This window comes from Pongo pygmaeus, chromosome 11, assembly GCF_028885625.2.
Source record: "Pongo pygmaeus isolate AG05252 chromosome 11, NHGRI_mPonPyg2-v2.0_pri, whole genome shotgun sequence".
NCBI lineage: Eukaryota > Metazoa > Chordata > Mammalia > Primates > Hominidae > Pongo > Pongo pygmaeus.
The window spans coordinates 79,219,243-79,241,408 of NC_072384.2; the positions used below are offsets into that span (position 1 = coordinate 79,219,243).

Below are 22,166 nucleotides of genomic sequence, written 5' to 3' on the forward strand. Positions count from 1 at the left end.
GGTTCCCCAGATGCATAGCTTCAAAGAACTCTACATCTGGGTGTCACAATGCTTCTTTAGAAGCTACTCATCCATTAAAGGGGCCAGGCCTGTGAGGCAGCAGCACTCTCTGAAGACAATGGAAGGTCTGATTGCACAAGAAATAATGAGCTGTATGCTACAGGCTGTCTTTCTACATAGTTATTTTCTGAGGGAACTGATGTAAGATGTATCAGTTTTACTCCCCCCACCACCTCAGAAGTCTAAAGACTGGTAGATTTATCTGCTGTTCTAACAGCTGTAGAGCTATGAATATCTTAGTCTGTGTAATTTAAAATTTTTTATTTAGGCTGATATTTGCATTCTGAGAAAAAATATTTTTTATGCATATGTACATACCCTTGAGGTCTATATAATACTTTGGGATAGAATCTAAGACTACTAATCTTTTTTGAGTAGGCAGCGAACTTACAATTAGACGCCATGCTCGGAGCACAGGTTAAGGGGGTCCTTTTCATGTGATTGGCAATTTAAATTCAGGAAAACAGGTGTGTGGGAGGGGGAGGAGTGGGTAGGGTAAAAGGAGATGTGTAACAGTCAAAGTTCAAGGGATTTTTGGAATAAATTTCTATTATCAATACATGAAGGATAATTTGATACATTGATTATTATGATTTAGTTTAAAATGTGTTTTAAATGGCCATTTTAACCTAGTGGCAATTTGATTAATGAATAACATGGGAATAAGGGGTCTATATTTGGAAGTCAATAGTATTTTAAAAATATAGCAAAAAACATTATGTCTTACTACTCTATGACAATGTATCATAGGTACACAGCTCTCAGGTTCAAAATGGCATGTAGCCTTTGAAACCTAAATTATCACTGGAGGTAAATAGGGAAAAATAGAATCCACTCAAACTGGTTGTGCTTATTCCCAACCTCCACTTAATATATTCTCTTCCAACCCCTGCTCCAAATTCAGCTGCAGCACCTCTGTACTGTTTCCAGGCAGTCAAGTGACTGTGATCTTTAAGTATGCTCCAGCATTATCTCATTCAGCTAACATAAAATGAGCACCTGCTAAGTACCAGGAATAACTATTTTAAACTGGAGTGTTAAGTTCTTAAACTCAAGGTCTTAGCCATATGTATGTCTTTAGCATCTACCTTAATTAGGATTGCTCCAATGTACACAGCCAGCCCAAGTGATAAACATAAAACTTGGTTTATTTGAGGTAATTAGGAAAAAGAGATAAAAGGGATAGAAACATTAATTAAAATGTCAATATTGTAAGAATAGAGCTTTGCTGTTTTAAGTATCCTTTTGTAAACATAATCTAATTTGATATTTATAGGTATTTTAAGTTATTAGAAATAGCCTGGGGATATGTTATATACTTATAATTTTTTCACAGCCTCTCATTAAATTCCAAAAATTTTCTAAATATTCAGTCATATACCCTCAATTCCTCATAAATGTAATAAACTCAAATCTTCATGATGTAAAAATAGGAAGGTATTACATCATGAAAATAAGCAAAAGTGGCACAAAGTGACTTTCTTGAGATCAAAGACTATGAGTCTAGACACGAGTCTTCTAACTCCTAGTCCAGTGCTTTTTTCCCTATACAATGAAGTGAATCACCCTACCTTGTTCTCCCCTTTATTCTGGTTTCTGCTTCCCTGGACAGCATGAACAGAGGCAAGGCTAGGTAGGACGGTTAGAAGTTTACTGTAGAACAAAATAAGTAGAGTCACTTTTCTGAGGTCCCAAAGAACTCTCCAAATGGCTTTTTGGAGAAGGTAGGATATAGGTGATGAATGAGTGACTGACTAAATAAATAAATGCTACCACTTCCTTCAAAAGGTAAGTGCTTCAAAAATGTACCATGTGATAGCAGTCATTCATAATCATTTTAGCATCTAACAGCTTCAGCTCATTTTGGGAAATGTAGATATTTATGGATTTGATCACACTATAATGGCAATGGACCATCTTATATATAGAAGTTTGGGTCTACCTGGGAAAAACACAGAAATTAAGTAGGCCCAGACATGTGTTTTGAGAATTTCATTCTATGTACCTCTAATTATTTGTAAATCATAAGCCTGTGAAAAATATCGGGTATGTTTTCTATAATACCACTCAGATCTTTAGTTGGCTCAAGAAACTGTACTCACAATAAGAGAAAACAAGTACAGGCTGACAAGATGAATCTATCTCCTGAATCAAATACACTGCAAAGGAGAATTTTCAACTTGACTTTAGAAGCCATGGGATTTATTGGGTACTTAAAAAAATATTTCTCACATGAATAACCTGAGAGAAGTACACATATTTAAGTTCATGATATAGTATGGTGGAGACCAGCTTTTGCTTTTCTGATATTTAGATTTTTTGTTTTTCGTTTTCAGTGGTAGGGCTCTCTACTAGACTAAATGAGAAGACTCAATTCTATTCTTCAATCTTCTGATTTGCAAAAAGGGCACAACAATGACACATGTAACCTATTTCATATGTGGGTACATTAAAAGAATCAATGTAAAATGTCTTTGAAATATGCTAAATCCCTCTGATACTAGAATTTCATGAAAATGGTATCATTTATATGATCTGTGTCTTTCAAAAATTTCAAGTATCAGAACATAAAAAGGAAGGTAAACCTAAATTGAAAGCGAATCTGTAAAAAGTGTTTTTTCAAGATTCCTACTGAGCGCTACAAAGATGTTGAAATCTCACAGATTGCTAAACAGCACTCCAATTCATCTTTAGCACCCTCAAAAGCAACTATAAAAGTAAAGGAACCAGAATATTCCAAAGCATGTCTCTCCAACCCCCAAGGGATGTGAGACTTAATTCTAAACACAAAAATCTAGAAGGTGGAAGTAAAAACAGATCTTCGTTGTTGGATGGGTTCGCAAGCTTTTGATAAAAGTTTTTCAGAGGCCACTATCATTGATTAAAGTTTATAGAGCAACTAATTTAGAAATACATTTTCTGAGCTGGTGGGAATGTTTTATACAATAATATTTTGCTCCTTTTTTGTATTTATTAGGCTTGCCTACTTTACCACAGAGACATAAAATTTTGGTCACTGAGAGAAGATAAGAATTTTTCTCTTAAAATTTTCCTGTTTCCTCTGCTTCTTCTAATTCTTTTTTTAAAATTATCTGTAGATTTGTTACGAATATTAGTGTAGAATAAGATAAAAATTTTTAAGAAGAGCACCCAACATAGACATTTTTTCCAAGTTGACTCTACTCTTGAAAAATGCTGACCTGGGACAGCACCAAGACTAAAGACTTGTCTTGCCAGAAAATCTGATGTCCCCTCCAAGTACACATAATCCTTGAAACTCTAGCACTGAAGATGAGGCCCCAGAACCATGTGACATTGGGACTAGGATAAAGAAAGGGACATGCAAGCAGACACAGCATGGTGGGTCTACAGATGCCTCTTTTCACAGGCTCCTGAAATTTTACATTCTTTTACCTCATAAAGGACCATCAAACTCTCAATCTGATATTTTTAGGCAGCTGTTATGAAATGAATTGACTGTTCACTATGACCACAATCCTCTATTATGTTATGGTGAATTATACAACAGGAAGCAATTTCTATTAGACAGCGAGCAACTTCTGTCCAATTCATCACAATAACCTTTCTCCTTAGCACAATGCCAGGGACATGTAGACATGCAGTAAATGGTTGTGAATGAGTGACTTACTAGATGCTCTGAAAAAGCAATTTATTAGATAGAAAAAAATGTGACTATGCATTATACAAACATACAATAAATACATACCATATAAATAATATCTGCAAATTCTAAAGGTGTTTCGAGAGTGAGTAGAGAAGAGGGAGATTTGAAGACAAAGCCCTTAGTAAGATAAATCTTGAGGCTTTTGAGTAAGGCAAGGGACATGAGTTAAATTTTAAAATGACATGTGGTTTGAAAGGGTGAGGGACGGCCAGGAGAGGTGGCTCATGCCTGCAATCCTAGCACTTTGGGAGGCCGAGGCAGGCGGATCACCTGAGGTCGAGAGTTCGAGACCAGCCTGACGAACATGGAGAAACCCTGTCTCTACTTAAAATACAAAATTAGCTGGGCACATGCCTGTAATCCCAGCTACTCGGGAGGCTGAGGCAGGAGAATCACTTGAACCTGGGAGGTGGAGGTTGCGGTGAGCCAAGATCGTGCCATTGTACTCCAGCCTGGGCAACATGAGCAAAAACTCCATCTCAAAAAAAAAAAAAAAAAAAAATAGAAAAAGAAAAAGAAAGGGTGAGGGACACAACAGTGCAGATGGTCACTATGTGTTTTTTTCCCATCTGTGGTATATTTATATACTTTTTCTCTATGTCAAATTTAATAGAAATGGGCCAGGCATGGTGGCTTACACCTGTAATCCCAGCACTTTGGGAGGCTGAGGCAGGCGGATTGCCTGAGCTCAGGAGTTCAAGACCAGTCTGGCAACATGGTGAAACTCTGACTCTACCAAAAAATACAAAAATTAGCCAGGTGTGGTGGCATGCACCTGTAGTTCCAGCTACTTGGGAGGCTGAGGCAGAAGAATAGCTTGAATCTGGCAGGTGGAGGCTGCAGTGAGCTGAGATTGTACCACTGCATGCTAGCCTAGGTGACAGAGTGAGACTCTGTCTCAAAAAAAAAAATTAATAGAAATGTAAAATTTTCTAGGCATAGAAATCAATGCTTAAATATTTGTACAAAATCTTTGTTACTTTTGTACCACATTTCGAACATTCCCTATAACTATTTTTTTTTCTAATGATCTGGGGAATGTTGCTGTTGAGTTATCTAAGCCTAATAATAGGCCATCAACCTCTCCCCTCTTCAAGTGATTTTGAGTAACCATGGAAAATTTCATCTTGGCATATTTTAGTTCTATGCACTCCTTTAGAAAACACAGAACAAGATAATCCTTCAAAATATTTAAAAGCATGTCACAAAAAATAAAAATTCAACCATATTTTGTTTTTTATTGGACTGGGATAAATGTCTTAGTTCAAGCAGAGTCAGTTGGACATACTAGTATCCTAAGAAATATGGAATACATGATTTTTAATGACAGCAAGCACTATTAGAGTGACAAAGAAGACTCAAAGGGCAAAAATTAACATTTGGGTTGCAAAAGTATTCTACTTAAATTTAAAAATATACAAATAAGAGAAAAATACACATTCAAATGTTTAAATAAAGACTTCATTAAATAAATAAAGATATTAAAGGCAGGTTAAAAAGTTAAATGTCTTAGCTTTAGGTTTCCTTACAATGACACCTCATGGGAAGCATAGCACGAATTAAAAGCAAAGCAAATGTGAATTTGATTCCCAATTTCTTTATTTAGAACCTCTCTGATGAATATATTATTATTTATACTACAAGAAAAACATTTTTTTTAAAATATTCATCAATATTGCCAAACCATGAATGAGTCAGAATCTCAGAGGTTCTAGAATGATAAAATAAATGGTACTCTTATAAATCATTTCACAACTTGTCATGGATGAGTCACAGAATCATACAGTGGTTTGGAACTTTATACTTAGAAATCATCTTTATTCTATCCCACATATTTGCTTATGTCTCAGGAAAAAAATAATTTCAAGGTAGGCAGTAAAAATCAGATTATTTTTCACAAAATTAAGATTGTTGAGCCTTTTGCAATAAAGTAGTAGTGACTGCCCTTGTACTTGTGCTTTCCTAGAGCAGTTGTAAAAACATGGCAGGACTCACAAAAACATTTCAAATAAATAGGCACATAAAACACCTGCCAATTGGCAGAGAAACTGACAGGTGGCTGTGGTCCCAAGTCAGCTCCTGATTATAGCTATATCTCTGAACAGTTACACAAATACATATGCATGTACACAATGTGTGGGTGCTAAAAATAAACTCTACTTACTTATTGTCATATCATGTAAGTTGGGTATGTGTTTCAGTCTGCTCAGGCTGTCATTACCAAATACCATTTACTGGGTAGCTTAAAAAACAGAAATTTATTCTCTCATAGTTCTGGAGGTTGGAGGTCCAAGATCAAGGTGCCAGTATGGTGGGGTTCTGGGTGAGGGCTGTTTTCCTGGGCTTGCAGCTGGCTGCCTTCTTACTGTGTGTTCCCATGGCAAAGAGGAGGGAAAGCTCTCTCTGCTCTTCTTATAGGGCACTAATCCCATCATGAGGGCCCCACCCTCATGACCTCAACTAACACTAATTACCTCCAAAGGCTCTATCTCCAGATACCATCACTATCAAATTGGGGGTTATGACTTCAACATATGAATTTTGAGGGGACATAAACATTCAGTTCATAGCAATCTACATATCTAAATATGTCTTATAAATGTACTTACTTTATCGTATTAAATTAATATTATCCATCTTGGTAAGTATTCAATTTATTTCAATTCAGAAGAAGTCTCTTTTTAAGGGGAACTAAACACCAAGTATTATCCCAGTCGTTTGTGAACAAAGATGAAAATTTAATCCACAATAAAGGAAATAGGAGATCCTAATTCTAATGTAAGAAACAATTGTGTGTATTTTGGCAGCTCCCACAACATTATATACAGCCATTAAAGAATGACCGTGGATAAATTGGCAAATCTAAAGAAAAATTAATAACAAAAAATGAAAACAACTCTACTAAGATAGAAAAAAATGATTTTTTCTGTTGTTTCTTGAACACCATAAACTTTAGTAACGATTTTCAGTTTGCTGATGTTTCTTGGTTTTTATCTTGCCTTTATCAAGTCTGTTTACTTCATTTTTTCCTTACAAGTTTATTGGGCACAAGGGGGTTTTTGTTTTATTTAATTTGCTTATCTTGTCCCCAAACTCAATACTCTTTACTACATATATTTTCAATAAAACTCAGTAACTAACAATTTTGTTTTTAACTAAATACTCTTAAAGCTGGGGTCTGGGACAAAGAATGTAGTAAATACTTGCCAATATTCATACACCAGCCAAACAGAGAGAGCTGGGCACTATAGCTGGAAGACAGTTTATAACTATTGCCTTTAGATTAAAAAACAGTGACAGTTCGGCCAGGCACAGTGGCTCACTCCTGTAATCCCAGCACTTTGGGAGGCTGAGGTGGGAGGATCACCTGAGGTTGGGAGTTCGAGACCAGCCTGACCAACTTGGAGAAACCACGTCTCTACTAAAAATACAAGATTAGCTGGGCGTGGTGGCGCATGACTGTAATCCCAGCTACTCGGGAGGCTGAGGCAAGAGAATCGCTTGAACCTGGGAGACGGAGGTTGTAGTGAGCCAAGATCGTACCATTGCACTCCAGCCTGGGCAACAAGAGCGAAACTCTGTCTCAAACAAACAAACAAAAACAAAACAAAACACCAACTAAACAACAACAAAAAAACAATCACAGTTCTCAGGAAAATATAAATTAAGTTAAACACTTGGGCTTATCACCTGGTCTTAGAAGGGACTCATAAATGTTATTATTCCCTTTAATAGATGGGGGAGTATGAACATTGAAAACCAAGGAACTGGGGCCCTTTCTTCTCTTCCAAAAAATGTTGTTGAGCACCTGTGTCAGACACCCAACATACTAAGATGAATAAGATAGAGCCTCTGTCCTCAAGGATCTGATGTTCTAGTGAAGAAGACAGATTAACAGGTAATTAAACTATGGTATGACAACTGCTATAATTAATGTAATCTGGGGCTACTTGGGAAACACAAAGGGTGGGACTTAATTCAGACTTGAAGAGTCACAGAAGACTTTTTGGGAAGGAGTTGATATCTAAGTTGAACTTTGAATGACACATAGTTGAAGGTGGGGTAGCAATGGTGAAAATGAGCATTAGTGGGTAGCCAGGCACAGGCTTTGGAATATTAAGATCAAGATCTTTAAAACTTTATGTTTTGGTCCACACAGGCTTTTATCTCTAAATGACTCAAAACTGCCCCTCTGTAAAGTACACTGCTGAAGCACAGAGTTAACATCATCATCCTCCAAGCGTGTGTCCTTGACATGTACTCCATCATAAATTATCAACGATCCAAACTCCGTCTTCCTTATCATGTCTCTTTAAACTTTGCTTATACAAAGACTAAAATTTTTTGCCTATTTTTACATACATACGCATTGAGAGAGATTCTGTCAGTTGTGATGGATAAGGCAAGGCAACCACTAGAAGAACACTGTGAAGTATATTTCTTCATCGGGTACAACTTAGCATAGCTGTTCTATGCTAACAGGCATCTATTCCATTTTGGAATACAATAGGATCTCATTTCATTCTTGTTATGTTTATCATATAATGTTATCATACTACACTATAAGAAAGAGGAAAACATTATGTTTTTAAAAATCTACTTAAAGAGAATAACAAAACATCAAACCTCCAAAACTTTCAACTATGGTTTCAGAGCATGGTGTTTTCATTCTTCTGATAATAATTATAAGATCAAAATTGACCTCATTTCTTATATTTTCTAATATTAACCTTGGTTAAAAATAAAATGATAAGGTAGATTTCACCTAGTTTTCAAAGAACAAGTGGACTACTGAGTACAATATACTTTAAAAATTTGCCAACAAGAAATTATATCTGTTTTTCAAATATATTCTGCTTCGTATTGTTTGTAGAGGTCTATTATACACACTCAAAAAAACCATTTCCTCCTTCTATTTAATGATTCTGCTGAAAATTGCCTTCCACACTTCCAGAAAAGAGCACAAAAGATTTCTGATTGAGCTTTGTTCACAATGAATGAGGTGGGAGGCGACATGGGCCAAAAGACTCAAGGACGTAAAGAGCTCAAATATGAATTTTGAAGTTAAAAAGATTCTAATTCAAGTCTCAGTTCTTCCTTCAATAATGCTCTTTCTTCCTCTAGACAATAAGAGTAATAATGACTGCCTGCCAAAGTGTTTCAAGGTCTAAGTACTTTGAGAGATGTAAAACATCACAAATATACAATAATCCAGTATACTTATTAGTGGTGATGTAATAGCGTTTTCCTAGGAAAATGTGGACAATAACTTTCATGACATTCCCTTAGGTATTCTATTGGGTGAGTTGGATACTAGAATGGAAAAGTCTATAGGAAAAGAATTAGAGTAATTTAAATTGCAACTCACAGGGAAAAATCATAGGTCACCCAATGATCTCATAAATTCATTTCTTGCAAGATGATAGAGGGTGCCACTTGGAATGACTTAATATTTAATACACTACTAGAAGGGCTCCTGTTTGATAAATGCCACACACGTAATATAGAGAGAGTAAAATAATTATTTCATGTAGTTCTTTGCGGTATTCTTCACCTTAGCCAAATAGTATTTTTATTTGAAAATTATGTTTATTTTCTTCCAAGAAGGAAAAAAATGAACTTCTATTAATATAATTATTCTTCGGGTTTTCTCAAATATATCATAAGATTAATTGCTGTGTACAACTAATCAAACAAACCAAATGACACGTTAGTGCATCTGTACCCTCTATGCAACATGAACAAACCATTATGAAATCGTAATTTTATCTTTAAAAATCCTTTATGAAGGTATTCTCTCCATTTTTGTTTTACAGCTCTTCAAAACAGAGAGGCAGATGTAAGACATTTTGATAACAAAAAAGTGACTAACAGATTAGTGCTAATCATATGATTGCAATTGTAAAAAAAAAATTGTGACTGGGTACCTTTTAGGTATATGTGTAACATACTTCCAGAAGGGGATTAGAAGGATGGATACCAGTTGCTGACCACCTTCCGCTAGTGAAGGAAGTAAAAGTATGTGCAGGGGTAGGGAATATGACTTTCTAATTTTACCTCAAATGCTAAAGTTTTATTTGAATTTTTGGAGTAAATATTCATGTATTATTTATGTTAAAAAATAAATAAATAAAGAGGCCAGTGCAATGGCTCACATCTGTAACCCCAGCACTTTGGGAGGCCACGGCGGGTGAATCACCTGAGGCCAGGAGTTTGAGAACAGCCTGGCCAACATGGCGAAACCCTGTCTCTACTAAAAACACAAAAATTAGCCAGGTGTGGTGGCAGGCGCCTGTAATCCCAGCTACTCAGGAGGCTGAGACACAAGAATCACTTGTGCCATTTCACTACACAAGCTGTAATCCCAGCTACTCAGGAGGCTGAGACACAAGAATCGTGCCATTTCACTACAGCCTGGGCGACAGAGCAAGGCTGTCTCAAATGAATAAATAAATAAAAGAAAAAGTAAAAAATAAAATAAAATAAAGAGAGGTGAGCCACAGTAAGCCATTTATGACTACTTGCATCATGAATGCTGCTTCCTGACAGCAACTAGACTTCAGCAATGGCTATAAATGCTAACTTCCAAAAGCACATTAATCAAAACACAAATACCTCATAAATGTTCTACGAAGTATAGCTTAATTCAGTTATGATTGGAATGTGTCACACGTTTGAATAGAGGATACCACTGGCATCCTCAAGTTCGCATTCTCTGAAATGGCGTAATGTGGTGTTCTGGGATGCAGCGGGTGGATCAATGAAACCAAGGCAGGCACGATTTATCCTACTGAGCCACTCCACTGCTCTAGGAACAATGATCACCTTTTGTAACATTTTTTTTTAACTGTTTGACTTGTCTCTGAAAAACTCAAGACAAAAAAATTTAACTGTTTACTCACTACATCAAGGCCAGTGCTCTGTAAAAAGTTGGCTGATGCCCTACCCCCTAATTACCTTACAACACTAAGCCCTGACAGAGGGCCTGTCAGCAGATTTTTTTGACAATCCTTAAGGAAAAATCCTCTTGCTGTTTTCACTTCATACAGAAAATAGGTTTGCAAAATGAAACATTTGGCAGTACTTCAGATGCTTGCTGTCTGGTGGTGTTGATAATGCATTTTTTTTTTATTACAGCAGCATTTATAATGCTGTATCATTAATGTAGACCATCATGCCCCAACTAACTGTATTTAACAACCAAGCAGACAATTTATGCATTCACCTGAACTGTTGAACCTTTTCTTTTACTATAAGGTTTAGAATCTGGCTACAGATTGATTTTATGCTAAATTATATTGTTGAAAGATGTCACGCTCCACTTGACACACCTACAAATGTTTTTCATTCAAATAAAGGAAGGTCAGCTGAGCTGAAGAACATCAGTAATTACAGGTAATTCACTAACACTTACCCTATGTTTTAAAATGTCAAAGTGTCTTGCAGATAACTAATATGTAGATTTAAAATGAGTGTTTTTCTTTTTCTTAACAGAGTCAAATTCACGTCATCTACAATAGCCCCTAAATAGAAATTTTGTTTGTGTAGGATTCACATTTTATCTAAAATATCTCCCAAATAAAAATGCAGCCAGAGAGATAAATCCTACAGTCATTTTTTTTTTCCTAAGAGAAGGGAAAAATCAATGAGTCTTGGTATCTCTAAATTGTATTCCTGAGCATGTGAATAACATCCCAGAAATGATGTATGTTCTAAAGCCACTGGAAATTCTATCAAAATTGTGCAACACAACAGGTGAAAATTTTTCAGAAAATATTTTCTGTGGAAATATTTGTATAATAAACATACTGGCTATTGTTTGGGCTACTCGCATGGGTGAAGCATCATCTTTCATAGCACAATTGAGCAGCATAACCAATATATGGTCTAAAATTACACACTTTGGAAACAAGCTGGATCTATTGACTATTCACAAACGTAATGAAAGTGATGGAGGAGGACACAGATAAAATAGAAATGAATTTACTCACTGTGTTAAAATTTGGAAAGAGCCCAACAGCAGAACTACTGTCCACTGGAAAAGACATAAATGGTTTGATATCCAGTGAAGGCTGCATCATCAGGGTAGGTGTGCGCACAAGAGCAGGAAGGGTAGTAGTGTTGCATGTACTGCCTGCCAAGAACAAAACAAAAATGAATTCAATTTCTTGCTCACATCCATCTCCCTCCCAAACCTACAGTGCAAGAACAAGTCTGTTGAGCTGCAACTTGCAAGCAAGAGAGTTATGCTGTAAGTAAGCAAATGGCACAGGAGTAGTAAACACAATAAAAAGGATCTTCCTCCTCATTATCCAAGACAGTGATGCACAACGCTTCCCTATGGGCAAGAGCTGAGGGATGCTCAGATTCAGCCAGGACACCTAGTAGACAGATCCTACTGGCAGGTGGGTCAGGCAGAATGAGAATGTCCTGTTGGCCAACGCTTTGCCTCTGACTCGCCAAAAGTGCGGGAGAGAAGAGGGGAGGAACCCCTTGAAGCCAGACACTCTTTGCTATTAAGAATTACCGAATGGCTAGCGGACAGGTTTTAGGCAAATCACAGATAAATATAGGGTTTTTACAAGAAAAAGAAAACTTGAACCTGTATAGTTACTGTCTGCTCTCAAAGTTATGATTCAACTTATTCTCTTAAAAAAAAAAAAACTTTCTGAAAGTTGCTCTTACTTTGAAGTAAATGGGTAGTCTAGACATTGGATAGTTAAAGACTAAAAGGGTTGATTATGGCTTGGCTGCAGACAGAGTGTTGGGGGACAGGTAGTAGTTAGGACAGGGATTCAAATTTTTGTTTTCAACTTTTTATTTCTAATTTGTTTTGTGTTATTGTAGCAAATATCCTTTTTAGCAGTTAAATTAACTGTCACCTCTATTTTTTTGTTGACTATTTTTAAATTTTGTTTTAACTTTTGTGGGCACATAATAGGTACATACATTTATGAGGCACACAAGATATTTTCATACAGGCACACAATGCATAATAATCACCTCAGGGTAAATGAAGTATCCATCCCCTCAAGCATTTATCCTTTCTCTGCATTACAAACAATCCAATTATACTCTTTTAGTTATTTTGAAATGCACAATAAGTTATTGTTGACTATAGTCAGCTTGTTGTGCTATCAAATACTAGATCTTATCCATTCTAACTATATATATTTTTTAAATTTTAATTTAACTTCATTATTACTATTTTTCAAGACAAGGTCTCACTCTGTCACCCAGGCTGGAGTGCAGTGGTGTGATCATGGTTCACTGTAGCCCCAACCTCCCTGGGCTCTGGTAAGCCCCCAGCTTCAGTCTCCCAAGTAGCTGGGACTACAGGTACATGCCACCACACCTGGCTAATTTTTGTATTTTTTGTAGAGATGGGGTTTTTGCCACATTGCCCACGCTGGTCTCGAACTCCTAGGCTCAAGCAACCCATCAGTCTTGACCTCCCAAAGTGCTGGAATTACAGGTGTGAGCCACCACACCCAGCCTCTAACTATATTTTTGTACCTATTAACGATTCTCACTCCCCTGCCCTCTTCCCATCCTCTAGTAACCATCATTCTATTCTCTGTGTCCAGTTCAATTGTTTTAATTTTTAGCTCCACAAATAAGTGGGAACATGTGAAGTTTGTCTTTCTGTGCCTGGCTTATTTCACTTAACATAATGTCCTCTAGTTTCATCCATGCTGTTATAAATGCTAGGATCTCATTTTTCTATGGCTGAATAGTACTCTATTGTATATATGTAACTCATTTTCTTTTTCCATTCATCTGTTGATGGACACTTAGTTTGCTTCCAAATCTTGACTATTGTGAATAGTGTTGCTATAAACATGGGAGTGCAGATATGTGTTCGATATACTGATTTTCTTTCTTTGGGGTATATACTTAGCAGTGGGATTGTTGGGTCATATGGTAGCCCAACTTTTAGTTTTTTGAGGAATAACCAAACTGTTTTCCTTAGTGGCTGTGTTAATTTACCTTTCCACCAACAGTGGAGGAGGGTTCCTCTTTCTCCACATCCTTGCCAGCATTTGTTATTCTGTCTTTTGAATAAAAGCCATTTTAACTGGGGTGAGGTGATATCTCATTATAGTTTTGATTTGTCTGTTTTTGAAGATCAATAATGATTGAACACATTTTCATATACCTGTTTGCCATTTGTATGTCTTCTTTTGAGACATGTCTTTTCAGATCTTTTGCCCATTTTTTATTCAGGTTTTTAAAATAGACTTGTTTGAGCTCCTTATAGAGTCTTGTTATAATCCCATATCAGATGGATAGTTTGCAAATATTTTCTCCCATTCTGTGGGTTGCCTCTTCACTTTGTTGACTGTTTTCATTGCTGTGCAGAAGCTTTTTAACTTGTGATCTCATTTGTCCATTTTTGCTTTCCTTGCCTGTGCTTAGAGGGTATTACTCAAGAAATTTTTGCTCACTCCAATATCCTGGAGAGTTTCCCCAATTTTTTCACATAGTAGTTTCATGGTTTGAGGTCATAGATTTAAGTCTTGAATACATTTTGATTTTATTTTTGTATATGGTGACAGATAGGGGTCTACTTTCATTCTTCTGCATATGGATATTCAGTTTTCCCAGCACCATTTATTGAAGAGACTGTCCTTTCCTCTATGTATATTTTTGGCACCTTTGTCAAAAATGAGTTCACTGTAGATGCACAGCTTTATTTCTGGGTTCTCTATTCTGTTCCATTGGTCTATGTGTCTGTTTTTATGCCAGTACCATGATGTTTTGGTTACTATAGCTCTGCAGAATAATTTGAAGTCAGGTAATGTGATTCCTCCAGTTTTGTTCTTTTTGTTTAGAATAGCTTTGGCTATTCTGGATCTTTTGTGCTTCCATATACATTTTAGGATAGTCTGTTCTATGTCTGTGAAGAATGTTGTCATTAGTATTTTGATTGGGATTGCATTGAATCTGTAGATTGCTTTGGGTAGTATGGACATTTTAACAATATTGATTCTTCCAATCCATGAACATGGAATATTCTTCCATTTTCTTGTGTACGTCCTCTTCAATTTCTTTCATCAATGTTTCATAGTTTTCATTGTAGAGATCTTTTACTTCTTTGGTTAAATTAATTCCTAGGCATTTAATTTTAGTTATAGCTATTATAAATAGGATTACCTTCTTGATTTCTTTTTCAGATTGTTTGCTGTTGGTATATAGAAATGCTACTGATTTTTGTATGTTGATTTTGTATCCTGTAACTTTACTAATTTTATCAGTTCTAGTTCTTTGGTGGAATCTTCAGTTTTTTCCAAGTATAAGATGATACTATCTGCAAATAATGATAATTTGACTTTTTCCTTTCCAATCTGGATGCCCTTTATTTCTTTCTCTTGTCTAAATACTCTGGCTAGAACTTCTGCTATCACCTCTTTAGATATCTGGTTTAATGCATGAGTAGAAGATTTATAATGCTCCTCTCCAGTAACAAGCATCCTTCTTTAGTGTATAACTTTCATGTAGTATAGATAAGTAACTGCTGGTGCAGGTAGCTCTCTGGTAGGCAGGCTCTGGCATGTCAGGTTTGTTTGTTTCTTTGTTTGTTTTAATATAACAACCTTATTGAGGTATAACTCATATACCAGACAATTCATCTGAATTGTAGACTTCAATTATTTTTAGCATATTAACAGAGTTGTTGTATTATTCCATTTTCATACTGCTATGAAGAAATACCTGAGACTGCGTAATTTATAAAGAAAAAGAGGTTTAATGGACTCACAGTTCTACATGGCTGGAGAGGCCTCACAACCATAATGGGAAGCAAAGGAGGAGCAAAGACATGTCTCACATGGTGGCAGGCAAGAGAGTGTGTGCAGGGGAACTTCCTTTTATGAAACCATCAGATCTCATGAGACTTATTCACTATCACAAGAACAGCATGGGAAAAACCTGCCCCCATGATTCAATTACCTCCCACCAGGTCTCTCCCATGACATGTGGGGATTGTGGGAGCTATAATTCAAGATGAGATTTGGGCTAAACCAAATCAATTGTAGAACCATCACCACAATCAATTTTAGAACATTTTCATGACATCTAAGGGAAACTCTTATCCGTTAGCAGTCACTCCCCATTTCCTCCTAATATCCCTAGCTCCTGGCAACCACTAATCTATTTTCTTTATCTCTAGATTTCTCTATTCTAGACATTTCATTTAAATGAAATCATATAATATGTGATGTGGTCTTTTGTGACTCACTTCTTTCATTTGACATAATGTTTTTGAGGTTTATCTATGTTGTAGCACATATCAGAATTTCATTCATTTTTAAGGCTTAATAATATTCCATTGTATGGATTTCCCAAATTTTGCTTATCCGTTCATCAATTGATAGGCATTTGAATTACTCCCACTATTTTGCTATTATAAACAATGCTACTTTGAATATTCATGTACAAGTTCTTATGTGGATATATGTTTTCAGTTCTCTCAGGTATATACTTAGGAGTCAAATTTTGGAAATTGTTTGGTCATCTGGTAACTAAATGGCTTAATATTTTGAGGAAGTGGCAGGCTGTTTTCCAAAGGGTCTGAAACATTTTACATGATTACTATCAGTGTATGAGGGTTCCAATTTTTCCTGGCCTGTCTATATAGGACCACACAATAATTACATACCTAACATTCCCTATTGACTTCAAGGAGAAATGAACAGTATGAGATAATGCTCCAACTATTAAAATTTCCACCAATCTTTTACACAGTTTCCCAGACTCATTAAAATTTCTATTTCAATGATCCTTTTTTGGTAATGAATTTTCTTAATAAACTCTGCATCATATTTCAAATCGTTCCAGAACATTATTGGCAATAGTGTTTAATGGACTGTCATATTTCATTTACATTGATCCTAAAAACAGAAGAGAAAAAAGAGAGAAGGGTGCCTGAAGCATTTATCTGTAACGGCAAGTCTTCAGGTCAGCCCCATCCATTAGGGAAGACAGAGTAGCACTCAGCAAAAATAGAACCAGCCAAAAGTATAGATTGAGAGTAATTTTTTTTTTCTGATGCTCAAGTAAATACTCTGATCTCAGCCTGTCATTCATATAACCACCCTGTATTTAATTACACATTACTCTTCAAATTAGGTAATGTTAACTTCAGTGTTTGTAGATCTAAGATGATGTATTATATAAATATATCAAATGTTGCAGGGGCACTTATTAAAATATTTTAAAAGTTTTGCTTTAAACTCTTAGCTAAATTAAAAAACAGAGACATTTCTTATGTTAGCCCAATAGCCTATTTTATTATTACTATAATCATTAAAAGTCTAAAGTAAGGTATAGACTAATTCTACTTAAAGCTGAATGACAAACAAATGTGTAATTATTTTGCCATTGTGAGTCTCCTGGAGGGAAGCAAAGTTCTTTCTCTAATCCCACAATGGTGGCTCTGATAATACTGTGTAATACATGGCTCCCTAGGGCCTGGTGAGAGTCACTTTGTACTAAAAACCCAAATCAAATAGAATGCAACAGGGAACTTCACAAACAGATTACTCCATCAACAAAGGTTGGAATGCGCAATGATCCCCCTTACCCAATCAAATCTCTATGCTAATAAAGACAAGGCTTGAGAACTACTTAGCTGCCACTACTCATTAGCATAAAAAACTTAGCAGCTGTTTACCATTTCATTAGCATTTTAATGACAGACAATTTGCCATGTTAAACACAGATTGTTTTAAAGTACTGGTAGATCTTCTGAATAAATATAAACTATACTTTCATTAATCCTTCACCTCAACCTTGCTGTTTTCAATTTTAAAATCTACTTTTTAATACTGCTTCACCAGGACTTATTGCTTGTTTTTGCAAATGGTAAATAAATAGGGACAAAGTGCATTTTTCTGAACAAGTTATTTCATGCTCTAATCTCTCTGTCCTCATATTTCAGATTTTGCTGCTGCTGCTGCTGCTGCTGCTGTTGCGAATCCTTTCTTCTCACCTCTGGGTGCCTGAAAGTCAGCAGGAGTTACAAGTGGAAATTTGGCCAAAATGCACTGCACTCTGAAAGAAAATGCTTAATTTCTCTAAAAGTGAAGGACTTGCTGAGAAGAAATGTTGAAAATATAATGAGCAGGCATTTCAATGCAAAAGGTGATACAATATACCCATTACGTTGCTATTCTCATGGGACAGAACCAAACTTTGACTTTTGTATAAACTATTTGGCAATATTACATAAGACACCTCCTATTTGTAGTTCTGTTTCAGAACATAGTATATAATCCGGTATATATCATAATGAATAAAGTCATAATGAATAAAATCAAAATAGGGTGCCACCCTATTTGATAACAAAACTTTGCATATCACTGAATGCATATATTTATCAAACTTCCTGTACTAAAATGAAATACACATATATAAGCATGCATACTCCAAAAATTTAACACGAATAATTTAACACTCTTGAGACAGGAGTAATACAAGGTGGTCACAGGAGAACAGAAAATTCCAGACAGCAGTTTCACACGTTTAGCAGAAGAAAACTGTTGAAATAGCTGCATAAGGTAGGGGCCGATAAGACCCTGAAAAACGAAGGTGTGGGCCAAGCTGGCTAAGACTAACTGGACCCAACATGTCACTGGATTTGACCTAGGTTTCACCTAAGATCTCATTATACTCTCATTAACATACTAAATCACACACCCACCAGTGTAATGACAGTTCTGAGACCACCCATATTGGGCGTAAAAATGGGTAGCACACAGTTCCAAGAAATATTCATATCTTTCCAGGAATCTTCATGAATATCTCACCACTTGATTAAAGATACCCATAAATATAGAAACTCCAAACCCTTTGGTGTGACTCACTTCTCTTGAGTATGCCCACAATCCCCTTCCTTAAGTGTGTACTTTTCACTTTGCAATAAATCTGTACTTTCACTCTATCCCAATTTGTCCTTGAATTCCTTCTCACAACAGCACTGAGACTCTGGACACCAGAGTTGAGGTCTCACAGGCATTTGGGGATCTCCTTTAGTCCACCAGTTTCACTCTTATCATGGAAATTCCATGTATTCATATGAATATGAATTTCCATTAGAATGCAATTAACTTTCTTCCATACATTTCACTTTGATGGTAAAATACAAGTTGATTCATCTAGAGCTATGAAACCAATAATATGTAAAAGACAATTTCCTAAGATGATCATAAGAAAACTATTATTTCAGCTAACTGCCTCTGTAACATAATAGGTACCTTATTATGCTAATGGATTATGTCATAATACATCACAATACAACCTTACTTAAGGACAGATGACACCTGAAATTATTGCCTTGGTCTTTGGCCTTTAGATATATAATCTTAAAAGCCCATTTAGATGATAACTTTGAGACTTCCTAGTGGCTCTTCTTTATATGCCAAAACAGAAGCAAACAAAACACCTCATTCTTCAAAAGAGTATGCCAGAGTCAACAAATATGTATGAAGAAGCATTTGCAGAATGAGATCAAATCTGTATCTATTCGATATCCTGCAGGAGTAGTTTCTTCTTGTGCCATTATTATGCATGTTCCCGTCAGTGAGTACTGAAATTAAAAACTTAACGTATTATAAAAACCTGTTAGGGAAGGCAACGTCAATTATAGAACTCCAAAAGATTTCTTTAAAGAAATTTAAATGAGTGGCATTTCAGATTTTCTGCCATACTCAGTTTTCTTTTTTCATTGCTTTCCCAGCTTTGTTACACCTAGTACTGTATATTTTTTCTCTCATCAGGATAATTGCCATCACCGCATCTCCTCCACTTCTCTTACCATTTCTTTTCTCTCATAAATCTGCTAGGTGAAGAAAATAATTTACCAAGAGACTATCAAAGCATGGCCACTAAGAGGTGGCTATATGAATAGGGGAGGTGACTGATAAAGGATTTTGCCTTTGAAAAGGTCTCATAATAGCAATAAGAGAGATAACATTTTTATAGAACATACTATGTAGCAGGCACTATCCTAAGTTCATTACAAATGTAGGTATATATACTCATTTACATACACTCATATATATATACTTATACATATTTAGTCCTCGCAATCTGATTAACAAGGTATTAGCCCCATTTTACAGATGAGAAACTGAGGCACAGAGAGATTAAGCCCAACTTCATATAGTTTGTATGTAGAGGAGCCAGAATTAGAACCCAGGCTATTTAATTTCTGAATTCTGCTTTTCACTACCATGCTATGGTCACCAAATTGTATAGGTGAGAACACTCCAGTCATATAGATACATTCTCCAGCTGAGGGAGAAGCATTTTACCATAAACCTGAGAGATTTAAAATACTGGACCTCCAAACAGATATAGTATTCAACTGGGAATTAGTTGAAACTTATTTGACCTTAGTGTAGTATCTGATACTTAAATAACCAAGACATATAATGAATATATTTATCTAAAAAGAATCTTCCCCAAATAATAGTATTATTTGATTCAATAAATACTTATGAGGGACTAACAAGGCGCAGTGCTAACTACAGGGATTATGAAGTGTGTCAGAACTTATTTTACTTTTTAAGATAAGAAAATAATAATAACAACTGCTACCAGTTAATGAGATTTTACTGCATGCCAGGTGACGTGCTAAGTGATTTATGTCCCTTATTCTTATTAAATTATAATGCAACTCTATGATATTTATATTATTATTCCCATTTTACAGATGAGAAAGGTGAGGTTTAGAGTGATTAAAATCACTCAGTATGTGGCAAAGCCTGGGTCCAAATTCCTGTCCATCTGATTTTAAAGCCCATGTCATCATTCCCTAAAGTAGGTTACATGTAAAGCTGTTACATGAAAAAGATTCTGTCGTCAAATACATTTAGAAAATGTTGCTTCAACAAAGCTTAAAGCGGTTCTTTTCTGCAATGCATCTCAGAGTTTTTAATATACTAACAGGCACTGTGGACATCTAGGCAGAAAAAATTTCTTCCCTCAATTTTTTGAGCACAGAATCAAGCCTTAAATTTTTTTTTTAAATTAAGATGACACAGGCAACACTGTTCTACACCTGTTAAAAGCACCAACTCAGGAGACAGATATGTTAGAAGCTGAAGGCTCCTGGGAGCACTGCTTTCTTGTGCAACCTTGGACAAGTTATTTTACTTATTTATACCTCCATTGTCTTTTCTATAATTAAGAAAAATAAGAGTAGCTATAGCATAGAATGGGTGGGAAAACTAATTGAGATTTTTCTATGCAAATTGCCTCAACCTGTGCCTGATACATAGCCAGTATTGTATAAGCTTCAGTTACTGTGGTTACTAACTACTCCTAATCCTTGACACTATCCCATATCCCAGGAGAGCATGAATAATTAAATCTATTAATACTTACCATAAATGGCAGGGGTCATGTGTTATCAAAAAAATGTTAAGTAGGTTCAAGAGAGAAAGAAATTGCATCTGGTTCATAAATGGGGTTCATAAATGTTTCCACAGATGAGATATCTCTTAAGATAAACTGAGGAATGGCTTGTGTTTTGAGAGGTATATATGGAAGAATGGTGGAGGGGAACTGTATAAACAAAAAGTATAGAGAAAACAGAACATGTTGAAGTTAACTTTTTTTAGGCTTTCAAGGTATTCTTAGGGTTTCTGGATTAAAAGGTAAAACTGAAAATAGAAAAACAGAGTATCTTTGTGACCCTGGACTAAGCGAAGGTCTCTTAAACAGGAAACAAAAATGCTAATCATAAAAGAAAAAAATTGATGAATATATTCTATTAGTAAGAATGTAGAACTCCTACAGATCAATAAGGAAATGATAACACTAGATAAATGGGCAAAAGACTTGGATATTTCACAAAAGCATATATTAAAATGGCCAATAAACATACAAAAACGGTGTTTAACTTCATTAGTAGTTAGGAATATGTGAATTACAACTACAATGAGATATCACTACATATCCACAAGAATGGTTCAATTTGATGAAGAAAGATGAAGATAATATTAAGTGTCAACAAGGATACAGAGCAACTAGAACTCTATATTAAAGCGTAAATTGTCACAGCTACTTTGAAAAACTACTTGGCAATATCTATTTAAGCTGAATATATAAATACCCTATGACCCAGAAATTTCACTTCTAGGTATATACCTAACAAAAATGATTTGTACTAGAACGCTTATGGCAATATTCTTCATAATAGCCCCAAACTGGAAACTAGCCAGTTAATCTATCAACAATAGAAAGAATAATTTTTGTATGTTTGCACGATGAAACATTCATGCCATGACATACAATGATGAGAACAAATGGCACATACTTACATGCAACAACCAATAGATCTTGCAAGCATAACGTTGAAAAAAAGAACTAAAATAAAGGAGTACATGCTGTATGATACCATTTATATAAAGTA

The 22,166-nt window shown here is 35.6% G+C and overlaps 1 protein-coding gene and 1 long non-coding RNA gene across 8 annotated transcripts in view; one reads left to right on the forward strand and one right to left on the reverse strand.

Moving 5' to 3' along the window:
- The window catches only part of ZNF385B (zinc finger protein 385B), a 430,199-nt gene that overhangs the window by 94,413 nt on the left and 313,620 nt on the right, over positions 1–22,166 (reverse strand). For all 7 annotated transcript variants that reach the window (XM_054477896.1, XM_054477895.1, XM_054477894.1 and 4 more), the window contains one exon: positions 11,737–11,879. In XM_054477896.1, coding sequence (XP_054333871.1) covers positions 11,737–11,879 — 143 coding nt within the window. The remainder of the gene's footprint in view (positions 1–11,736; positions 11,880–22,166) is intronic.
- LOC129031457 (uncharacterized) lies at positions 47–18,688 on the forward strand. The gene is made up of 4 exons (XR_008501041.1): positions 47–125; positions 7,481–7,643; positions 11,003–11,140; positions 17,688–18,688. It is a non-coding gene; the product is annotated as an uncharacterized LOC129031457 (long non-coding RNA).